Source organism: Gopherus flavomarginatus, chromosome 11, assembly GCF_025201925.1.
Source record: "Gopherus flavomarginatus isolate rGopFla2 chromosome 11, rGopFla2.mat.asm, whole genome shotgun sequence".
Taxonomy (NCBI): Eukaryota; Metazoa; Chordata; order Testudines; family Testudinidae; genus Gopherus; species Gopherus flavomarginatus.
This window is the reverse complement of record NC_066627.1, coordinates 1,736,582-1,754,558: the sequence shown is the minus strand read 5'-3', so window position 1 is coordinate 1,754,558 and position 17,977 is coordinate 1,736,582. Positions and strand designations below refer to the sequence as shown.

Here is a 17,977-nt window from a genome sequence, read left to right as displayed (position 1 = left end):
ATATAAGAAAAGCAAAACAAACAAACAAAAAATACCCACCACCATAATGAAAGAGTCAATCTGTTATGATTAGAAAATTATCTCTAATAGTCCTTTCTCAAGCTGCATTTTTTAAAAATTAAAGTTTAGTCAATTCTACTCTTCAAGGAAATAATTAGATTTATTCAGTCTCTCTTGAAAATGCTGATTTATCACATGCTTGAGACAAATGAGTAATTATCCACTGATTAAACACTTCACAGATCGTAGCAAGGCAAGCTTCCTTCGGGCTGCACAAAAGATGTAAGCTAGGCACACATTTATTCTTTCTGTCTGTAGTTTGTGAGCAATCACAGCACCTTGGTGGAATAGGAAAGCATTGTCCTGATTTTCAACAAATAGAGAACTGAGGCAAAGGATATAATAAATGAATTGCCCAGTGTCTGACAAAACGTCTGTGGACATGCTTGGATTTGGAGTCTGGCTCCTGAGTACAAGTCTTACCCTTTCAGTGGACCAATAGCCCAGTCTGTACAGGCAAATACTCAGTACCCAAATACAGCTGAGGTCCGATTTCAGACTTTTGTGATTTCTATCAGTACATGTGGATTGTTAGTTGCATTATGGAGGTTTCTAAAGTACAGAATGAATTGGTAGAGAGAGGTTCTCCAGTTATTGAGCCTGGTGATTAGGCTACGTGTACGGGATGTGGAAGACACCAGTGCAACTCCCAGCTTCCAGTCAGGCCATATAGTGATTGGAACCTGCATCTCCCATGTACCAGCCGTGATCCAAGCCTTGGGGCTGTAGGGACAGAGCTGAGCTCTCTAGCGTGACCAGTAATACCACCCTTGAAGAGAGGAACTGTTTCACACAAACTGTCACAAGGGCTTGGTTTCATTCTGATGCAGAAGGAAATAGAGTGACCAGACAGCAGGTATGAAAAATTGGGACAGGGGGTGGGGAGTAATAGGAGCCTATATAAGAAAAAGACCCAAAAATTGGGACTGTCCCTATAAAATCGGGACATCTGGTCACCCTAGAAGGAAAGCACACTTTGAAATCATAAAATGGAATTCAAGATTTCCGACTAGAATCTCTCTCCTTCCCCCGCCCTTTCATTGCCATAGTACAAAATCAACGAAGATCAGACACACTAATTTTTACAGTGCTTTTCCGTTTCACCTCTCATTATAAGTGTTGAAAAAAAATCACTATGAAAGATGGAACACAAATAATTAACCCCAAGAAAGAATGTGCCAAAATAACATCAAGTGAGGCATAGATTTTGCTTTTACTGTTTAAAATTAAATATTCCCTCAACCTCCCACTCCCACCGTGTATCAGAAAACAATTTAACCAATTAATCTTCCGGAAAACATTTTCTCTGGTGTGGCGAAAAGGCCCCTGCAGGCAGCCCACCACTTCCTACCACCGCACCGGGGCAATGGCCTCAACCTTGACTCAAAGACAACAGCAGCCTATATTGAGTCAAGCACACGGCTGCCTGATGCACATTGTCCCATAGTGATGTTCGTGGGATCAGTGCTGACTCTGAGAGGAAATCCGCCCACCGTTTCTTGCAGCACAGTGCAGCCCAGCACTTTGCCCTAACTTTCCTAGTATCCTAGAAAGGTAGGGCTGTTTAGCCTTTATTACCTTCAGCTGTAATGCACGGAGCCTACAGGCTTGTATGCTGTAAGACATTAGATTAAGTAGGTTAGCATAAGTATAGTGAAATATAATAGGCCTGTAACTTTTGGCATAGATAAGTAGTCTGAAAGTTACCCTCAGATGTGAGGGAATTTGGGCTAGCTTGTTCAATGGCAGGAGCTGGAACTTAACGGTACACAGAAACAGCAGGAACATGGCAAGAACATGCAAGTAATAACCATAAACGGGCTTAAACAAGAAGTGACAGGTATCATAGTGAGCTGCAATGGCTTTAATATGTATTGCTGTGTTAACCTGTAGAATAAGTACATCTCCGTGTTATGTGGCGGAGGAAGTTAGCTGAGCATTAGCATAAATATTCACAATGGTGCACAGGCCTTATAATAGGGCAGACCACCATGCCGAGAGTTCGTTTTCTGGGCTTAGCTACCTTTTGACCCTTTAGCTCTGTTGTTATCTACCATCCGTCTTCGGCATTGAGGAACTTGGGACATTGAACTCATTGGGCACACCAGGGCTGGTCTTCCGTCTCTCATCACCAGGTCCTCAACAAAGGCTGTAAGTAGGCACGTTTAAGAGCTCATGTCAAGAATGATACCCCAATACTGTGCTACTCCTATCTTTTCTGTGGCTCAGAGTTTTTCTGGCTTTGTTCATTATTCTAATAAAGATCTATCATCTTTACCATACACCCCAAGGCTCCCAATAAGATATTGAACTCACTGGGTTTAATTCTCTATAGCCTGATTCTTGAGACAAGAGCCTTATGACCTTCTGATCAACCGCCAAATAGGATTAATCTTTAAAAGAGTCAAGCAACAGCTGCAAGGGGCCTAGAGAGCTCATTTAATTCAACGCCCTGCACCGAGGCAGGCCGAAATAAACAGAGCCCAGCCCTCACAGGTGTTTGTCCAACCAGTTCTTAAAATCTCCAGTGAGGGGAGGGTTTCCACATCCTACCTTGGAAACTATTCTAGTTCTTAACTGTCCTTACAGTTAGATTTGAAACTAGGGAAATCGTTCTCAATCTCCCTTGCTGCAGATGGAACCCATTACTTCTTGTCCTACCTTCCATGGACTGGAGAACGGGTCGTTATTCTCTTTATACCAGCCCTTAACACATGTGCAGACGTTAACAGGTGCCCCTTGGTCGTCTGTTCTCGAGACTAAACATGTCCCAATTTTAACCTTTTCTTATAGGTTTTCTAAACTTTTTTGTTTATTTTTTTTGCTCTTCTCTGGTCTCTATCCAATTTGTGCCCATCTTTTCTAAAGTGTGGCACCCAAAACTGGACGCAATACTCCAGCTGAGGCCCCACCAGTGCGAAAGAGAGTGGGACAATTACCTCCTGTGTCTTGTGTGCAACACTCCTGTTGTTCCTCCCCACCCCCCGCTGAATGATATTAAGCTTTTTAGCAAAGGCCTCACACTGTTGGCTCTCCTTCAGATGGTGATCCACTCTAGCCCCCAGATTCCTTTCAGCAGTATTTTCACCTAGCCTGATAGTCCCCATTTTGTTGTTGTGCATTTGATTTGTCCTTCCTAAGTGTAGTACCTTGTAATTGTATTTCTTGAGTTTCATCTTGTCAGTTTCAGACCAATTCTCTCATTTGTCAAGGCTGTTCTGATTACTAATTCCATCCTCTGAAGTGTTTTCATATCCTCTCAGCTTGGTGTCATCTGCCAATTTTATAAGCTCTCCATTATCAAAGTTATTAATGAAAATATCGTATAGTCCCAGACCCAAAATTGACCCCTTCAGGACATGAGATAGACCCTCCTGGTTTGACAGAGAACCATTGGTAACTCTTCTTTGATTATCGACTTTCACCAGTTGTGCACCCAACTTGTAATAATTTCACCTGGACTGCATCTCTTTTAGCTTGCTTATGAGAATGCCATATGGGGCAACGCCAACAGCCTTACTGTAATCTAGATATATCCTGTCTACTACTACTCCCATATCCGCAGGGCCCGTAAGCGTAGAAGAGGACATTAGGTTGGTTTGGCAACATTTGTTCTTGATAAATCCATGGTGGCTATTCCATATATTCCAATTTTTTCTCAAGGTGATTACACATTGATTGTTCAACAGTTTGTTCCACTGTGTTTCCAGGCATTGAAGTTAGGCTTTCTTGTCTTCAATTCCCTGGCTCCTCTTTCTTTCCTTTTTAAAGATAGGTACTAGGATTGCTCTTCTCAATCGTCTGGGAGACTGGGGAATAGGTGCCCAAATATCTTAAGTAGCTTGGAAAAATCTAAGCCACAATGTGGACAGGGCCTAATAGCTGTACCTGGGATTTCATTACACAGAACAAAATTGTAGAACTCCATCATTTTCCTACATTATTGCTCTATGTAAGTGATGAATGTTCAGGTAAGCCCGTCTCATACCAAAGCTCCTATACCACATCAAATAATTATTGCTACAATAAAATCACTAGTGTTGACTGGTGTTGCCTGTCTTTGGATGGAAGTCTAGTCTCTGTTCTTCCTTAATCGCGGCCTCTAAAATGATACTGCTTACAGTCTTGTATTAGAAAAAAAGTCTAACTTTCCCATTTCATCTGTTAAGTGGAATGTTATTGTGGCATGTCTCAAAATCAAGGGCTTCATACCAAAACCTAATGGAACACACACAAATGTTCGTAAGTAGAAATAGGTGAAATTTTTCTGTAGAAACTCTTTTTGGTCGAAAATGCTGAAAGGTTTTGCAAGTTTTTGTTGGTTTCACTGAGTTATGTCAACCATTTTTTACAAAAAATCAGAACATTTTATTGCTTTGGGATTTTTTAGTGCAAAACAACTTTTTTGTCTGAAAATTTCCTTTGCTTTTGTTTGGAAAACCTTTAAAAATGGACCAAAGTGAAACAATTACATGTCAATGTTTTCATTTGACCCAACACAAATTTACTGTTTCTGTTTAACTTTTTCATTCTCTGCAAATTCTTTTAAAAATTATTTCAACCTGAAACAATGTTCAATTTTTTAAAAGGTCACCTTACTGAAATAGGTTTTATTCACACATTAATTTGCCAATCTGTCAATTTAAGATCATAATCTTTGGAAGTGTTTGGGAAAAAGAGTAAATAATTTTGTGACTGTTTGAGGAAGATGTTTCTTTTCAGAGCATGAATACAAATTCTAATTAAAAATAATATAAAACCCTCCAAATTTTGAAAAATCACAAAAAGATGAATTCATTTTCCTAGTCTGCTTTAAAATTGTGTGGTAGGATTTTTAAAGATTCCTAAATGTTTGAGCACCCGGATCCCATGGAGAGATAATGGGAATGCTGCACCTAAGTACTGTAGATTTTCTGAAAATCTTAGCCTTAAAGAAGATGATAATTTTAGGGTTCAATTTGATCAGGTATCTCAGGGTGTCCTATGAGAGTTCTTGCCTCTGGTAATCTCCTGTTGGTGTTGCCATCACTCAAATTAAATCATTGCACTTTCAAAACCTTATTTAATGCGTGGGTGAAAGCAAGACTTTTCCCCGGATGAACAGAGGAGAGATGGTGAGAGAGCAACGGCTACTGAGAGAGAGATTCAGAGAACAGATCTGGTTTTTGTTTCTTTTCTAAATGACAGCAGCCGTTCCATCACTAATCTGAAAAGGTAAATATATAACACTATAATATGACTGTTCATATGCTTTGGTGTTCCATAGTTCACTTATTTGTAGAATAGGAGGGACTGTTGTGATAATGTAATATGATTTTCTGTGTAACACCGGCCAGAGAACATCTCAGGAAAAAGTTCCAAGAGTATAGACAAAAGTATAACAAGATCTAATGGCTGGGAGTTGAAGATAGACAACTTCAGATTGAATTTAGTGTCTATTTTTAATAGTAAAGACACATGCCCATTGAAATAACTTAGGAAGGATGTTGTAGCGTATTCTCCATCCCTGTATCAGAGGGGTAGCTGTGTTAGTCTGGATCTGTTAAAGCAGCAAAGAGTCCTGTGGCACCTTGTAGACTAACAGACGTTTTGGAGCATGAGCTTTCGTGGGTGAATACCCATCCAACGAAGTGGGTATTCACCCACGAAAGCTCATGCTTCAAAATGTCTGTTAGTCTATAAGGTGCCACAGGACTCTTTGCTGCTTCTCCATTCCTGGTTGGTTTAAAATCAAGATTGAATGTTTTCCTAAAAGGCAGGCTCTAGTTCAAAAGAAATTATTTTGGGGAAGTTCTGTGTCTGGAGTTAGACAGGAAATCAGACTAGATGATCACAGTGGTCCCTTCTCACCTTGGAATTTATGAATCTATTATGGTGGATGTTGTGGGACAAAAACCAAAAAGAACGTATGCTGCTGAGTGCTCAGAGACAGAGAAGTTTAGACTCCTGGAGGGAGGTTTCACCTAAATGGCTTATTCAGATTTTTTTTTCATTGAGAATGGTCATCGGTTTTCTCCAGAGTGGAGCAGGAGCAGCACCACAGAGAGGATGTGGGAGCTGGACCCTGACCAGGAATGAAGAATGGTCATGCTTTGATAGATCAGGGTCTCTCTTGAGATGTAGGAAGTGGAAGGGTCACTAAATGCTATATTTATGTTTATGTTTAGCTTGGTTAAATAAAAATATAATGTTTTTTTAAAGCCAGAAATCAGAGGTTTAGTATCTGTAGTTTGGAAGAGACCTGTAATGTCTTTGACATAGAAGAAGGAAAACAGCCAGGATCACTGAATATTTACGGCAAGTGTCCGGAGAGCAATATTAAAGGAGTATAAGGCTAGTAGTACCAAAGTTGAGACAGCGGCGTTGAATCAGGGAGGGGCAGCTCATGACAAGTGAGAGAATGAATGGTGGCATTACAAGGTAAAATGCTATGATCTATGTTAGGCAAAAAAACCTGACTAGAAAATCCAAAGGGTCTCATTTGGCTTTAAAATGTCTGAATCTATGAAAATGGCACGTTCTTCTTTTCACTATTTGAGCATTAGCTTTCGTGGGCTATTACCCACTTCATTAGATGCATCTGATGAAGTGGGTTATAGCCCATGAAAGCTTTTTGTTGATACAGACTAATGCGGCTACCCTCTGAAACTTATTTTCACTGTAACTCTTTCCAGAGCCAAGGCTGACGTTGGACATGGAGGAAAGGAATGAAACGGCTGTGTCTGAGTTTATCCTACTGGGATTTTCCAGCCTTGTTGAGAAACTGAAGATTTTCCTCTTCCTGATTCTTCTCCTCACCTACCTGTTCACAGTAACAGGGAACGTGGTCATCATTTTCATAGTGTGGGTGAATCACAGACTCCACTCTCCCATGTACTTTTTCATCGCCAATCTGTCCTTCTTGGAAACATGGTTCACCTCAGTCACAAGCCCTAAGATGATGCTAAACTTTCTCTCAATCAGCCGAACCATTTCTTTCCATGGCTGCATGGCTCAGACCTTCTTCTATTTCGCCTTAGGTGCAGCACAGTTAGCCTTCCTAGTGGTCATGTCCTTTGATCGTTATGTTGCCATCTGCCGCCCTTTGCAATACGCCGCCATCATGAAGCAGAGACTCTGCATCCAGTTAGTTCTTGGTACATGGGTGGGAAGTTTCACAGTTATGAGTTTACGGATGCTCCTCATTTCGAAGTTGAGTTTCTGTGGGCCAAACGTGGTCAACCATTTCTTCTGTGACAACACACCCCTTTTCCTACTGTCCTGCACTGACACCAGTGGGGTGAGAAGGGTGGATTCTATTTTGATCTCAACTTTAGTGCTGAGTTCATTATGCCTAACAATGTTGTCATATGTGAGCATCTTATTTTCTATTCTCCGAATCCCAACAGCCACAGGCAGACAGAAAACTTTTGCTACATGTGGGTCCCATCTCACATCTTTGGCAATTGCCTATGGGAGCTGCATTGTGTTGTATACCACACCTTCAGGAAATTCCTCCTTGGATGTCAACAAAGGGGTGGCTCTGCTGAACACTGTCCTGTACCCTTTCCTCAACCCCTTTATCTACAGCCTCAGAAACAAGACTGTGAAACTCGCCCTGAGAGAAACATTTAGGTTGAGCACTGCAAAGTTGCTCTCTGATCTGTGACGTGCTTCCAAATAGATACAAGAAAAGCAACAGAAAGCTAATGGAAGGGCATGAATCAATCCACTAATCTGTAGGCCAATTTTGCGTAATACTCTTTCCTTCACATGTATTTGTTATGAATAAATGTTCAGTCAATTCTACTATTAATAAAAATAATTAGAATAATTAAACCTTCCTTTAGAGTGCTGAACTGTCACCCACTTGAGATCAATGTGCAATTATCCAGAGAACAAACACTGCATTGATAAAAAGCGACAATGAATCCTGTGGCACCTTATAGACTAACAGATGCATTGGAGCATGAGCTTTCGTGGGTGAATACCCACTTCCTCAGACTCATGTAGTGGAAGTTGCATCTGATGAAGTGGGTATTTACCCACGAAAGCTCATGCTCCAACAGGTCTATTAGTCCAGGGTTTCTCAAACAGGAGTCGCCGCTTCTGAAGGGACAGCCCCTGGCGGGCCAGGCCGCTGTGTTTACCTGCCTCGTCTGCAAGTCTGGCCAATCGCGGCTCCCACTGGCCGTGGATCGCTGCTCCGGGCCAATGGGAGCTGCTGGAAGTGGCGTTTCAGATGTGAAACAGCATGAAGGTATTTAAGAAGCCAACTCAAAGAGTTCCTTCTACACAAGCATTCAGGTCTTGAGCAGTCCCGGCAAACAACGCACGTTACAACAAAGCTTAAACTTGTTCTTCATAATAATTTTAAAAACAACACTAGCTGCCTATTTAATTTTAAAAACAACAAAAAATACCCACCTTCCTTTCCATTTTTTATAAGGAGTCTTGAAATTTAAATCTCCTCAGTGTGATAGATAGGTTGGCTTTGATCTTCTTAGCTCTTGGAAGTCCAGGGTCTCCGGGCCGCTAGCCCTGTGCTGCCCGGGGTCCCTAGGGACAGCTCTGTCTGCCATTAGGGATTTTTTTTCCTCGAAAACCCACTGTAACATTTTGTGAACTCCAGGTGTTCACGAACCCCAGTTTGGGAACCACTGACCTAGACCATCCCTCACAGGTGTTTGTCCAACTGTTCTTTAAAACCTACAATGAAAGGGATTCCAGACCCACTCTTGGAAGCCAATTCTAGAATTTAATTACCATGGTAATTGGAATGTTTTTCCTAATATCTAACCTGTATCTCCCTGTTATAAACAGATAGTTAAGGGTTAATGTCTCTTTTACCTGTAAAGGGCTAACAAGCTCAGTGAACCTTGCTGACACCTGACCAAAGGACCAATGGGGGGACAAGATACTTTCAAATCTTGGTGGAAGGAAACCTTTGCTTTGTGCTTTTTGGGTTGTTCTTTGTTCTCTCTTGGGGCTAAGAGAGGCCAGACATGCAACCAGGTTCCTCCAATCTTTCTGAAACAGTCTTCCATGTTCAAAATAGTAAGTATTAGCTAGAAAAGGTGAATTAGATTTATGTTTGTTTTCTTTATTTGCAAATGTGTATTTTGCTGGAAGGATTTTACCTCTGTTTGCTGTAACTTGTATTTTATACTAGTGGGGAGTGAGTCCGTCTGGTGTATGTAAAGCTGAGACCCTGTAAACATTTTCCATCTTGATTTTACAGAGATAATTTTTACTTTTTCTTTCTTTAATTAAAAGCTTTTCTTTTTAAGAACCTGATTGATTTTGTCTTTGTGTAAGACCCAAAGGGACTGGGTCTGAACTCACCAGGGACTGGTGGGGGGAAAGCAGAAGGGGGAAGGTGAATTTCTCTCTGTTTTAAGATTCAAGGAGTTTGAATCACAGTAATCTCTCAGGGTAACCCAGGGAGGGGAAAGTCTGGGAGGGGAAAGATAGGGGAATGGTTTATTTCCCCATGTTTTAAGACCCAAGGGGTTTGGGTCTTGGTCTCCCCAGGGAAGGTTTTGAGGGAACAAGGAGTGCACCAGACACTAAAATCTCTGGTTGGTGGCAACGCTATCAGATCTAAGCTAAGAATTAAGTTTAGAGGAGTACATGTAGGTCCCCACTTTCTGGACGCTAAAGTTCAAAGTGGGAAAAAGACCCTGACACTCCCTTTCTGAAAATTAGCCTATTACTTCTTTTCCTACCTTTAGTAGACATAGAGAAGAATTCATCATGGTCCTTTTTCTAACAGCCCATAACAGATTGGAAGGCTGTTATAAGGTGCACCCAACTCTTCTTTTCTCAAGACAAAGTAAACCCTTTTTAAAATGTCTCCCCCCCATAAGTCAAGTGTTCTCAACTTTTTATCACTTTTGTTGCTCTCCTCTGGACTCTTTCCATTTTATCCACCTCTCTTGTGGTGGGTAAGAACTGGACACAGTACCGAGCTGAGGCCTCACCAGTGCAAGTAGAGTGGGACAATTACCTCCAATTTCTTAGATACGACATTCCCATTATTACACCCCAGAGTGATGATACCTTTATAGCAACCGCATCACATTGACACACATTCAGATTCTGATTCACTATTAGACCCAGATACTTTCCAGCACTTCTACCCCTTAGCCAGCCACTCCCCATTTCGGAGTTCTGCATTTGATTTTTCCTTCCTAAATGAAGTACTTTGCACTAGTCTTCACTAAATTTCATCTAGTTGAATTCAGACCAATTTTCTCATTTGTCAAGGTGGCTTTGAATTCTAATCCGATCACCCAAAGTACTTGCAAAACATCAAAGCTTGGTGTTGTGACTGTATCTCCCATAAGGCTTTATGGAAATATGCTTAGAATGTGTTTGATGCTGCATATACCATGCAACATATCTCTGTAAAGGTTATGATCTACTGAATCTATTAATCCTATTCATCTGCATGTATCATTTTTGTATTCAAAGTTATGAATGTTATGAATGTTGGCGGAGTACTAGCTTGATTTCTAAATAAAATCTTAGTAGAGCATTTGGTCAGTTCCTGGAGAAAGGAATGTTGAAATTAAGTACCTAATCAAGAAACACTTAAAGGACAATGGATCTTGAAATGCTCCAATCCACATCAGAAGTCTACTTGCGGACATTCAAGGTAGCATGTAAACAATGGCTGCTACCTGTAAAAACTGAGAGTTATGCATGGACATGTGACTTGCCCAGGTGACTCCTAAACTCCATCTTGTAGTTGGACTTTGCATAGGATTGAGGAGGGGGTCTCCACCCACAAGAGAGAGTCTATTTAAACCCCTGTCTTCAGCTGGCTAAAGAAGAGGCCTCTCCACCTCCCAGGATACTTGAAAGAAACTGGAATAAAGGACAGCAACTGCAGGGGGTTGAGTAATTGCTCAACCCAGGCTAATAGGAGATTAGTCTGTAAAAGGGAGCATTCTGGAACTGGTGAGAATCTTATCTGCATTCAGTTTGATTAGACATAGATTTGTGCATTTAATTTATTTTTGCTTGGTGACTTACTTTGTTCTCTCTGTTACTACTTGAAGCTACTTAAATACTACTTTCTGTATTTAATAAAATCACTTTTTACTTATTAGTTAACTCAGAGTATGTATTAATACCTGGAGAAGCAAACAACTGTGCATCTCTCTCAGTGTTACAGAGGGTGAACAATTTATGAGTTTACCCTGTATAAGCTTTATACAGGGTAACATGGATTTATTTGGATTCAGACCCCATTGGGAGTTGGACATCTGAGTGTCAAAGACAGGAACACTTCTGTTAGCTGCTTTCAGGTAAACCTGCAGCTTTGGGGCAAGTAATTCAGACCCTGGGTCTTTGTTGGAGGAGAGGGGTGTATCTGGCTCACAAGACAGGGTGCTGGAGCCCTGAGCTGGCAGGGAAAGCAGGAGCAGAGATAGCCTTGGCACATTGAATGGCAGATCCCAAGGGGAGTTCTGTGATCTAACTCATGACAGGTGTCATCAGCAAATTTTATAGACACACTTTCTACTCCATTATACAAGTCAGTGAAAGTAATCCCAGCACATCCCTTATCCCGCGTCCCTTCCTGCAACCCGCATTGGCCTGGAGCAGTGAACCTGCAGATGTGTCAGGTAAACAAACCACCCAGCCCTCCAGGGTGCTTACCATGGCAGGCCATGTGCCAAAGGTTGCTGATCTCTGTTTTAGAATATGAGCAATAGAAAGGTTTTCAAAAAGGGCAAGGAACTTCATGCATGTTTAAGAATAATATTTTTCAGTTTCCTTTCACAGCATGATTCCAAGCTATGATGGAAATAATCATGAAAAAAAAGAAAAGTTGGGAAATTAAAAAAAGCTGAATTAATCACCCAATTATGCCTTAACAGTTTATGGTAGGATTTTCAAAGATCCCTGTGGGATGTGAGCACCTAAATCCCATCGAAAGATCATGGGAACTCTGCATCTAACAGACTGTCTTCTTAAAAATCTTAGAGTTAAAGTTGATCATTTTTGTGTTCAATTTGATCATGCATCTCAGGTTGTCCTAGGAGATTTCTTGTCTCTGGTAATTTCCCAATGATGTTGCAAGACCTCAGATGAAAACATCACACTTTCAAAATGTTATTTATAGAGTGAATGAAGGCAAAGACTTTCTCCAGATGCACTGAGAAGGAGAAATTCTGAGAGAGCAACAAAGACAGAGAGATTTTCAGAGAAAGAGAGAGGAATTTTCTTTTGTTTTTCTAAATGACAACATCCTTTGCTCAGCCAGTCTGGAAAGGCAAAGATTTGAAACTGTGGTATGGCTATTCCTTGCTTGTCCCATGATTTGTAATTCATAGATTAAAAGGCTAGAACATTGTGATCATCTTGACTGATCTCCTTTATAAGACAGGCCATAGAAATTCCTGGTAAAATTCCCTAGAGCAGATCTTTTATACAAAAACATTCGATCATGATTTAAAAATGGTCAGCGATGGAGACTCCACCATAACCCTTGGCAAGTAGTTCCAATTGTTAATTATCTTCTCTCTTTAAAATGTCCACCTTATTTCCAGAGTGAATGTGTCTTGTTTCAACTTCCATCCAATGGATCGTGTTATGCCTTTCTCTGCCAGAGGGAAGAGCCCACGTGCTTCCCAACTTCGTACCTTAGATTTTAGACCCTAGACTCTAACCAAGTCACCCCTTACACTTCTCTTTCTTAAGCTAAATGGATTCAGCTCTTTGAGTCTATAAGGCTTATTCTAACAGGTTTTTAACTACTGCTTTAGTTATGTCACTGCCGTAGAAAAGGGGTACAAGGAACGTTTTTGAAAGGTAGCTGGAATGGTGGAGCAATAGAAGATAGCAGTGAAGTTCAGTCTATTTAGATTATTGTAGAAAAGATTAAGAGATGAGCCACAAGAATGATTAAAGATTAGGAAAGCATTTCTTAGAGCATTACACTTCAGGAGCACAAAATTCTCAGCTGAACAGAGAGAAACTTAAAGAGTAACTTGATCCTAGTGAGTAAGTATCTACATGGAGAACCAATATTTCAGTATAGCAGAAAAAGGTTTAACAAGGAAAGATGACTGGAAGTCAAAGCTAGAGAAATTCAGTGTGGAACTGAGGTGCACATTTTTAACTGGTAAGGGGAATTAACCATCTGATGAAGTGTGTTGGTGGATATTCCAGAGCTGTTCATTTTTAAATCAAGATTAGGTGTTTTTCTAATAGATGGGCTCTAATCCAAAAGGCATTATTTTGAGGAAGTTAAATGGCTGAAGTTATATAGGAGGTCAGACTAGATGACCATAGATTCCAGGGCCAGAAGATACCACTATGATGAGTATGTTGTAAAAAAATCTCTCCAAAAGAATCTATTCCTCTGCATGCTTAGACTCAGAGGCTTGGGTTTCTGGATGACTGATTTGGATTTTTTTTTAAATGTATTTAAAGGGTCATCGATTGTCTCAAGAGGACAGAGGGAACTGGATTAAAGAGATTTTTCAGGGAGCTGGACCCTGATCAGGAAGGGAATTGCTGCCAGACTCTGATAAAATCTGGCTTTCCTAGTGGTGTGAAAATAGAAGGTGATGGAATTCTATGTCTATATTTATGATTGCTCAGGCTAAAGACAAGGTTACCAGTTTTTCAAACACAGAACTCAGAGACTCAGTTTGTCAGTGGGATTTAAAATGACCTGCAGGGCACTTGAAATAGAATTGTGAAAAAAACCCACATCCTTTATTTACCTGAGAGGAACAGTAGAGGAGTAAAGGGGCTGTAGTACCAAATTTGGAATTCTGCTGTTGAAAAAGAGTGTGTTCCCAGGGAGGAGCAGCTTGTGGCAACAAGTTAGGAGATTAAAGAAGAGTTATTAGGTAAAAGCCTATGTCATATGCTATGGACAGAGTCAGAAGATTACAGGCTTCCATCTAATTTTAATATCCAAGAATCTGTGCAAATGGTGTGCTAGTATTTTCACTGTTACTTTTTCTACAGACAAGGCTGATGTTGGACATGAAGGAAAAAAATGGAACGGCTGTGTTTGAATTCATCGTACTGGGATTTTCCAGCCTTGGTGAGAAACTGAAGATTTTCCTCTTCCTGATTCTTCTCGTCACCTACCTGATCACAGTGACGGGCAATGTGGTCATCATTTTCATAGTGTGGGTGGATCGCCGACTCCACTCTCCCATGTACTTTTTCATCGCCAATTTGTCCTTTTTGGAAATCTGGTTCACCACAGTCACGAGCCCTAAGATGATGCTGAACTTTGTGTCAGTCAGTAGAACCATTTCACTGAATGGCTGCATGGCCCAGACCTTCTTCTATTTCGCCTTAGGTGTAACAGAGTTAGCTCTCCTAGTGGTCATGTCCTTTGATCGCTATGTTGCCATCTGCCACCCTTTGCAATACACCACCATCATGAAGCAGAGACTCTGCATCCAGCTGGTCCTTGGTTCGTGGGTGGGAAGTTTCACAGTTATGAGTTTACGGATGCTCCTGATTTCGAAGTTGAGATTCTGTGGACTAAATGTGATCAACCATTTCTTTTGTGACAATTCTCCCCTCTTCCAACTCTCCTGCACTGACACCAGTGGGGTGAGAAGGGTGGATTCCATTTTGAGCTCAACCATAGTCCTGAGCTCACTATGCCTGACAATGTTGTCATATGTGAGCATCTTATTCTCTGTTCTCCGAATCCCAACAGCCACAGGCAGACAGAAAGCTTTTGCTACCTGTGGCTCCCACCTCACATCTTTGGCAATTGGGTATGCAAGCTGCATTGTTTTGTATGTCAGGTCTTCAGAAAATGCTTCCTTAGATGTCAACAAAGGGGTGGCTCTGCTGAACACCATAGTGTACCCTTTCCTCAACCCCTTCATCTACAGCCTCAGAAACAAGACTGTGAAACTCGCCCTGAGAGAAACCTTTAGCTTGAGCACTGTAAAGTTGTTCCCCAATCTGTGACATGCTTCCAAAGAGATAAAAGAAAAGCAATGGAGGGATAATAGAAAGGCATGAATCTAGCTGCTAATGTGTAGCCAAGTTATGTGTAATGATTCACATGGTGTTTTTTTTTATAAATAAAGGTTCATTGAATGCTAGTGTTCAAGGAAATGGTAAGAGTTATTAAGCTGTTCTTGAAAGTGCTGAATTGTCAGACCCTGGAACTCAGTGTGCAATGATCCACAGAACTCAAACTGCATTGAGAGTAGCAGAGTAAACTTCCTTTAATTACGCGACTTTCAGTAGCACTTGGCACTAGGGATCTGTACGCCACTCCTTTAGTTATCACTGCAGCTTCTGAAAATTTCACAACACTCTTGTGTGGTAGGACAACACTGTCTGAATTTTTTATATCTAAATAACTAAGGAAAGGGTATAAGAACTGAATTGCCTAAGGTCTGACAAAAAATCTATGGCTGACCTAGGCTCTGAAGTCAGGATTTTTGAGTCCAAGGCTTGCTCATCAATCAAATGGATCAATATCCTAGTCTGTAGAGAGAAACATGCAATAGCCTACTGTCTCTGAGGTGAGAGTTCAGATTTCCACCCTGTCTGTCAGTAGCAGTAGAATGTTAGTCACGGTTTGGAAGTTTCTCAGATACAGAAAGTATTGTTAGAGAGAGATTCTTCAACTGCAGATCCTGTGAAAGACGCCTGTACAACTCCCAACTTCAAATCAGGCCAAATAGTGATTGGAACCTGAGCCTCTCCAGTTCCAAGCCATAATCCAAGACATTGGCCTCTAGGATCAGTGCTGTTTTTCTTTCTAGAATTGACCAACAACACTATCCTGAACAGCAAAACTGTTTCATAATAAATGACAAAAGGTCTTGGTTTCATTCTGATGCAGAAGAACACATTTTGGACCCATGAAATGTAATTCTAGATTTCCCATCAGCCCCCCCCCATCTTCCTTTCTCATTGTACCAGATTAACTAAGCATTTCAGATGCTCTAATTTTCACATTGCTTTTCTGTTTCACCCATAGTAATAAGTACTGTGAGGAAAAAATATTTTCACACTTACACTTGAAATCTGGAACATAAATAATTAATCCTCAAAAGAAGAAAGTGCTGAAATGAAAGCTCCAATTCTCTCATGTATCAAGGTCACATTGAATTCTAATCCTGTCCTCCAAAATACTTGCAACACCTCCTAACTTGGTGCCATCTACAAATTATATAGACACACTTTCTACTGCATTGTATCCACCCTTTGCTACCATGTGGTGGGTCAGAACTGGACACAGTATTCCAGCTGGGCCTCACCAGTGCAAGTAGAGTGGGACAATTGCCCCCAATTTCCTATGTACAGCTCTCCTGTTACTAGGCCCCAGAATGATATTATCCTATCTAACAACTATATCACACTACTGACTCATATCCAGTTTGTGATTCAGTATTAGCCCCAGATACTTTTCAGCACTTCTATCCCCTAGCCAGTCACTCTCCATTTTGGAATTCTGCATTTGATTTTTCCTTCCTAAATGAAGTATTTTGCATTTCTCTTTATTGAATTTCATCTTGTTGAATTCAGTCCAATTTTCTAATTTGTCAAGGTTGTTTTGAATTCTAACCCTGTCCTCCAAAGTACTTGCAACACATCATGGCTTGGTGTCATCTGCAAATGTTATAGACATACTTTCTACTCCATTATGCAAGTCATCAGCAAAAATAATGAACTTTACCAAAGCCAGGTTTGACCCCCTGGAAACCCGACTAGATACTCCCTCCGAGTTTGTCAGTGAACCACTGATCACTACCTTTTGGATATAGTCATTTAACCAGTTGTGCTCCCACCTTAGAGTAATTTCACCTAGACCCCATTTCCCTAGTTTACTTATGAGAATGTCATGTGGGACTGTGTCAAAAACCTCACTACAATCTAGATAGATCCTGTCTACTGCTTCTCCTCTATCTACAGCAGGGTTTCTCAAAGAGGGGTCACCGCTTGTGTAGGGAAAGCCCCTGGCAGGCTGAGCTGCTGTGTTTACCTGCCCCGCCCACAGGTCAGGCCGATCACAGCTCCCACTGGCCGCGGATCACTGCTCCGGGCCAATGGGAGCTGCTGGAAGCGGTGAGGGCCCAGGGAGTTACTGGTCGCCACTTCCAGCAGCTCCCATTGGCCCGGACCAGCGATCCGCGGCCAGTGGGAGCTGCGATCGGCTGGATCTGTGAACAGGGCAGGTAAACACACTGGCTCAGCCCGCCAGGGGCTTTCCCTACACAAGCGGTGAGCCCTCTTTGAGAAACGCTGGTCTACAGGGACACTAAACCTCTCAGAGAAGGAAATTAAGTTTGTTTGACAAGATTTGTTCTTGATAAATCCACACCAGCCATTCCTTATCTCACTAGTGTCATCTCAGTGCTGGTACTTGGGTTGTTTAACCAGTTGTTCCAATATCTTTCCAGGTGTTGAAGTGAGGCTGACTGGTGTACAATACTCTGGGTTTGCTACATTCCCTTTTTTAAAAACGTAACTTAATATAGACAGTCGCCCTTGGACTATTCTCTGGGAGACTGCACCAAACTTCCTCAGTCTTTCTGTACATCTTTGGATAAAAATCTATTCTCTGTTCTTGGCCTCTAAAATACACTGTGAGCAGTCTGCTATTAGAGCAATATTCTAACTTTAAATTTGATTTGCTAAAGGGAATGGCATTCTGTCCCATCTCAATATCAAGTGATTCACATTGAAAAATGGCAAAACAAACATACAGAAGCTCAGAAATAGAAGTGAGTGACCTTTTGTGGCTGAAACTATTTTTAGTCTCAAATGCACATTTAGCAACACATACAGGTTTTGCAAATTCATGTGGGTTTCACTGAAGTGTATTAGCCATTTGTTTAAAAAAAAATCAAAACGTCTCTTTGCAGCATTTTCCACTGAAATGTTTCTGTTCTTCAGTTCAAAATTCCATTGCTTTGATTTA

The 17,977-nt window shown here is 41.1% G+C and overlaps 2 protein-coding genes across 2 annotated transcripts; both read left to right on the top strand.

Moving 5' to 3' along the window:
• The first annotated feature begins 6,754 nt into the window (after positions 1–6,754).
• Positions 6,755–7,708, top strand: LOC127031678 (olfactory receptor 6M1-like). Its single transcript, XM_050918757.1, has one exon. The coding sequence runs from the start codon at positions 6,755–6,757 to the stop codon at positions 7,706–7,708; it is 954 nt and encodes a 317-aa protein (XP_050774714.1).
• A 6,344-nt stretch (positions 7,709–14,052) lies between these two features.
• Positions 14,053–15,006, top strand: LOC127031869 (olfactory receptor 6M1-like). The gene has a single exon (XM_050918887.1). It carries the CDS (start codon positions 14,053–14,055, stop codon positions 15,004–15,006), a length of 954 nt encoding a protein of 317 aa, XP_050774844.1.
• Positions 15,007–17,977: the final 2,971 nt, after the last annotated feature.

Bases quoted from the DNA above. Each gene is read 5' to 3' on its own strand.
- LOC127031678 (XM_050918757.1), top strand. From the start codon at position 6,755: ATGGAGGAAAGGAATGAAACGGCTGTGTCTGAGTTTATCCTACTGGGA.
- LOC127031869 (XM_050918887.1), top strand. From the start codon at position 14,053: ATGAAGGAAAAAAATGGAACGGCTGTGTTTGAATTCATCGTACTGGGA.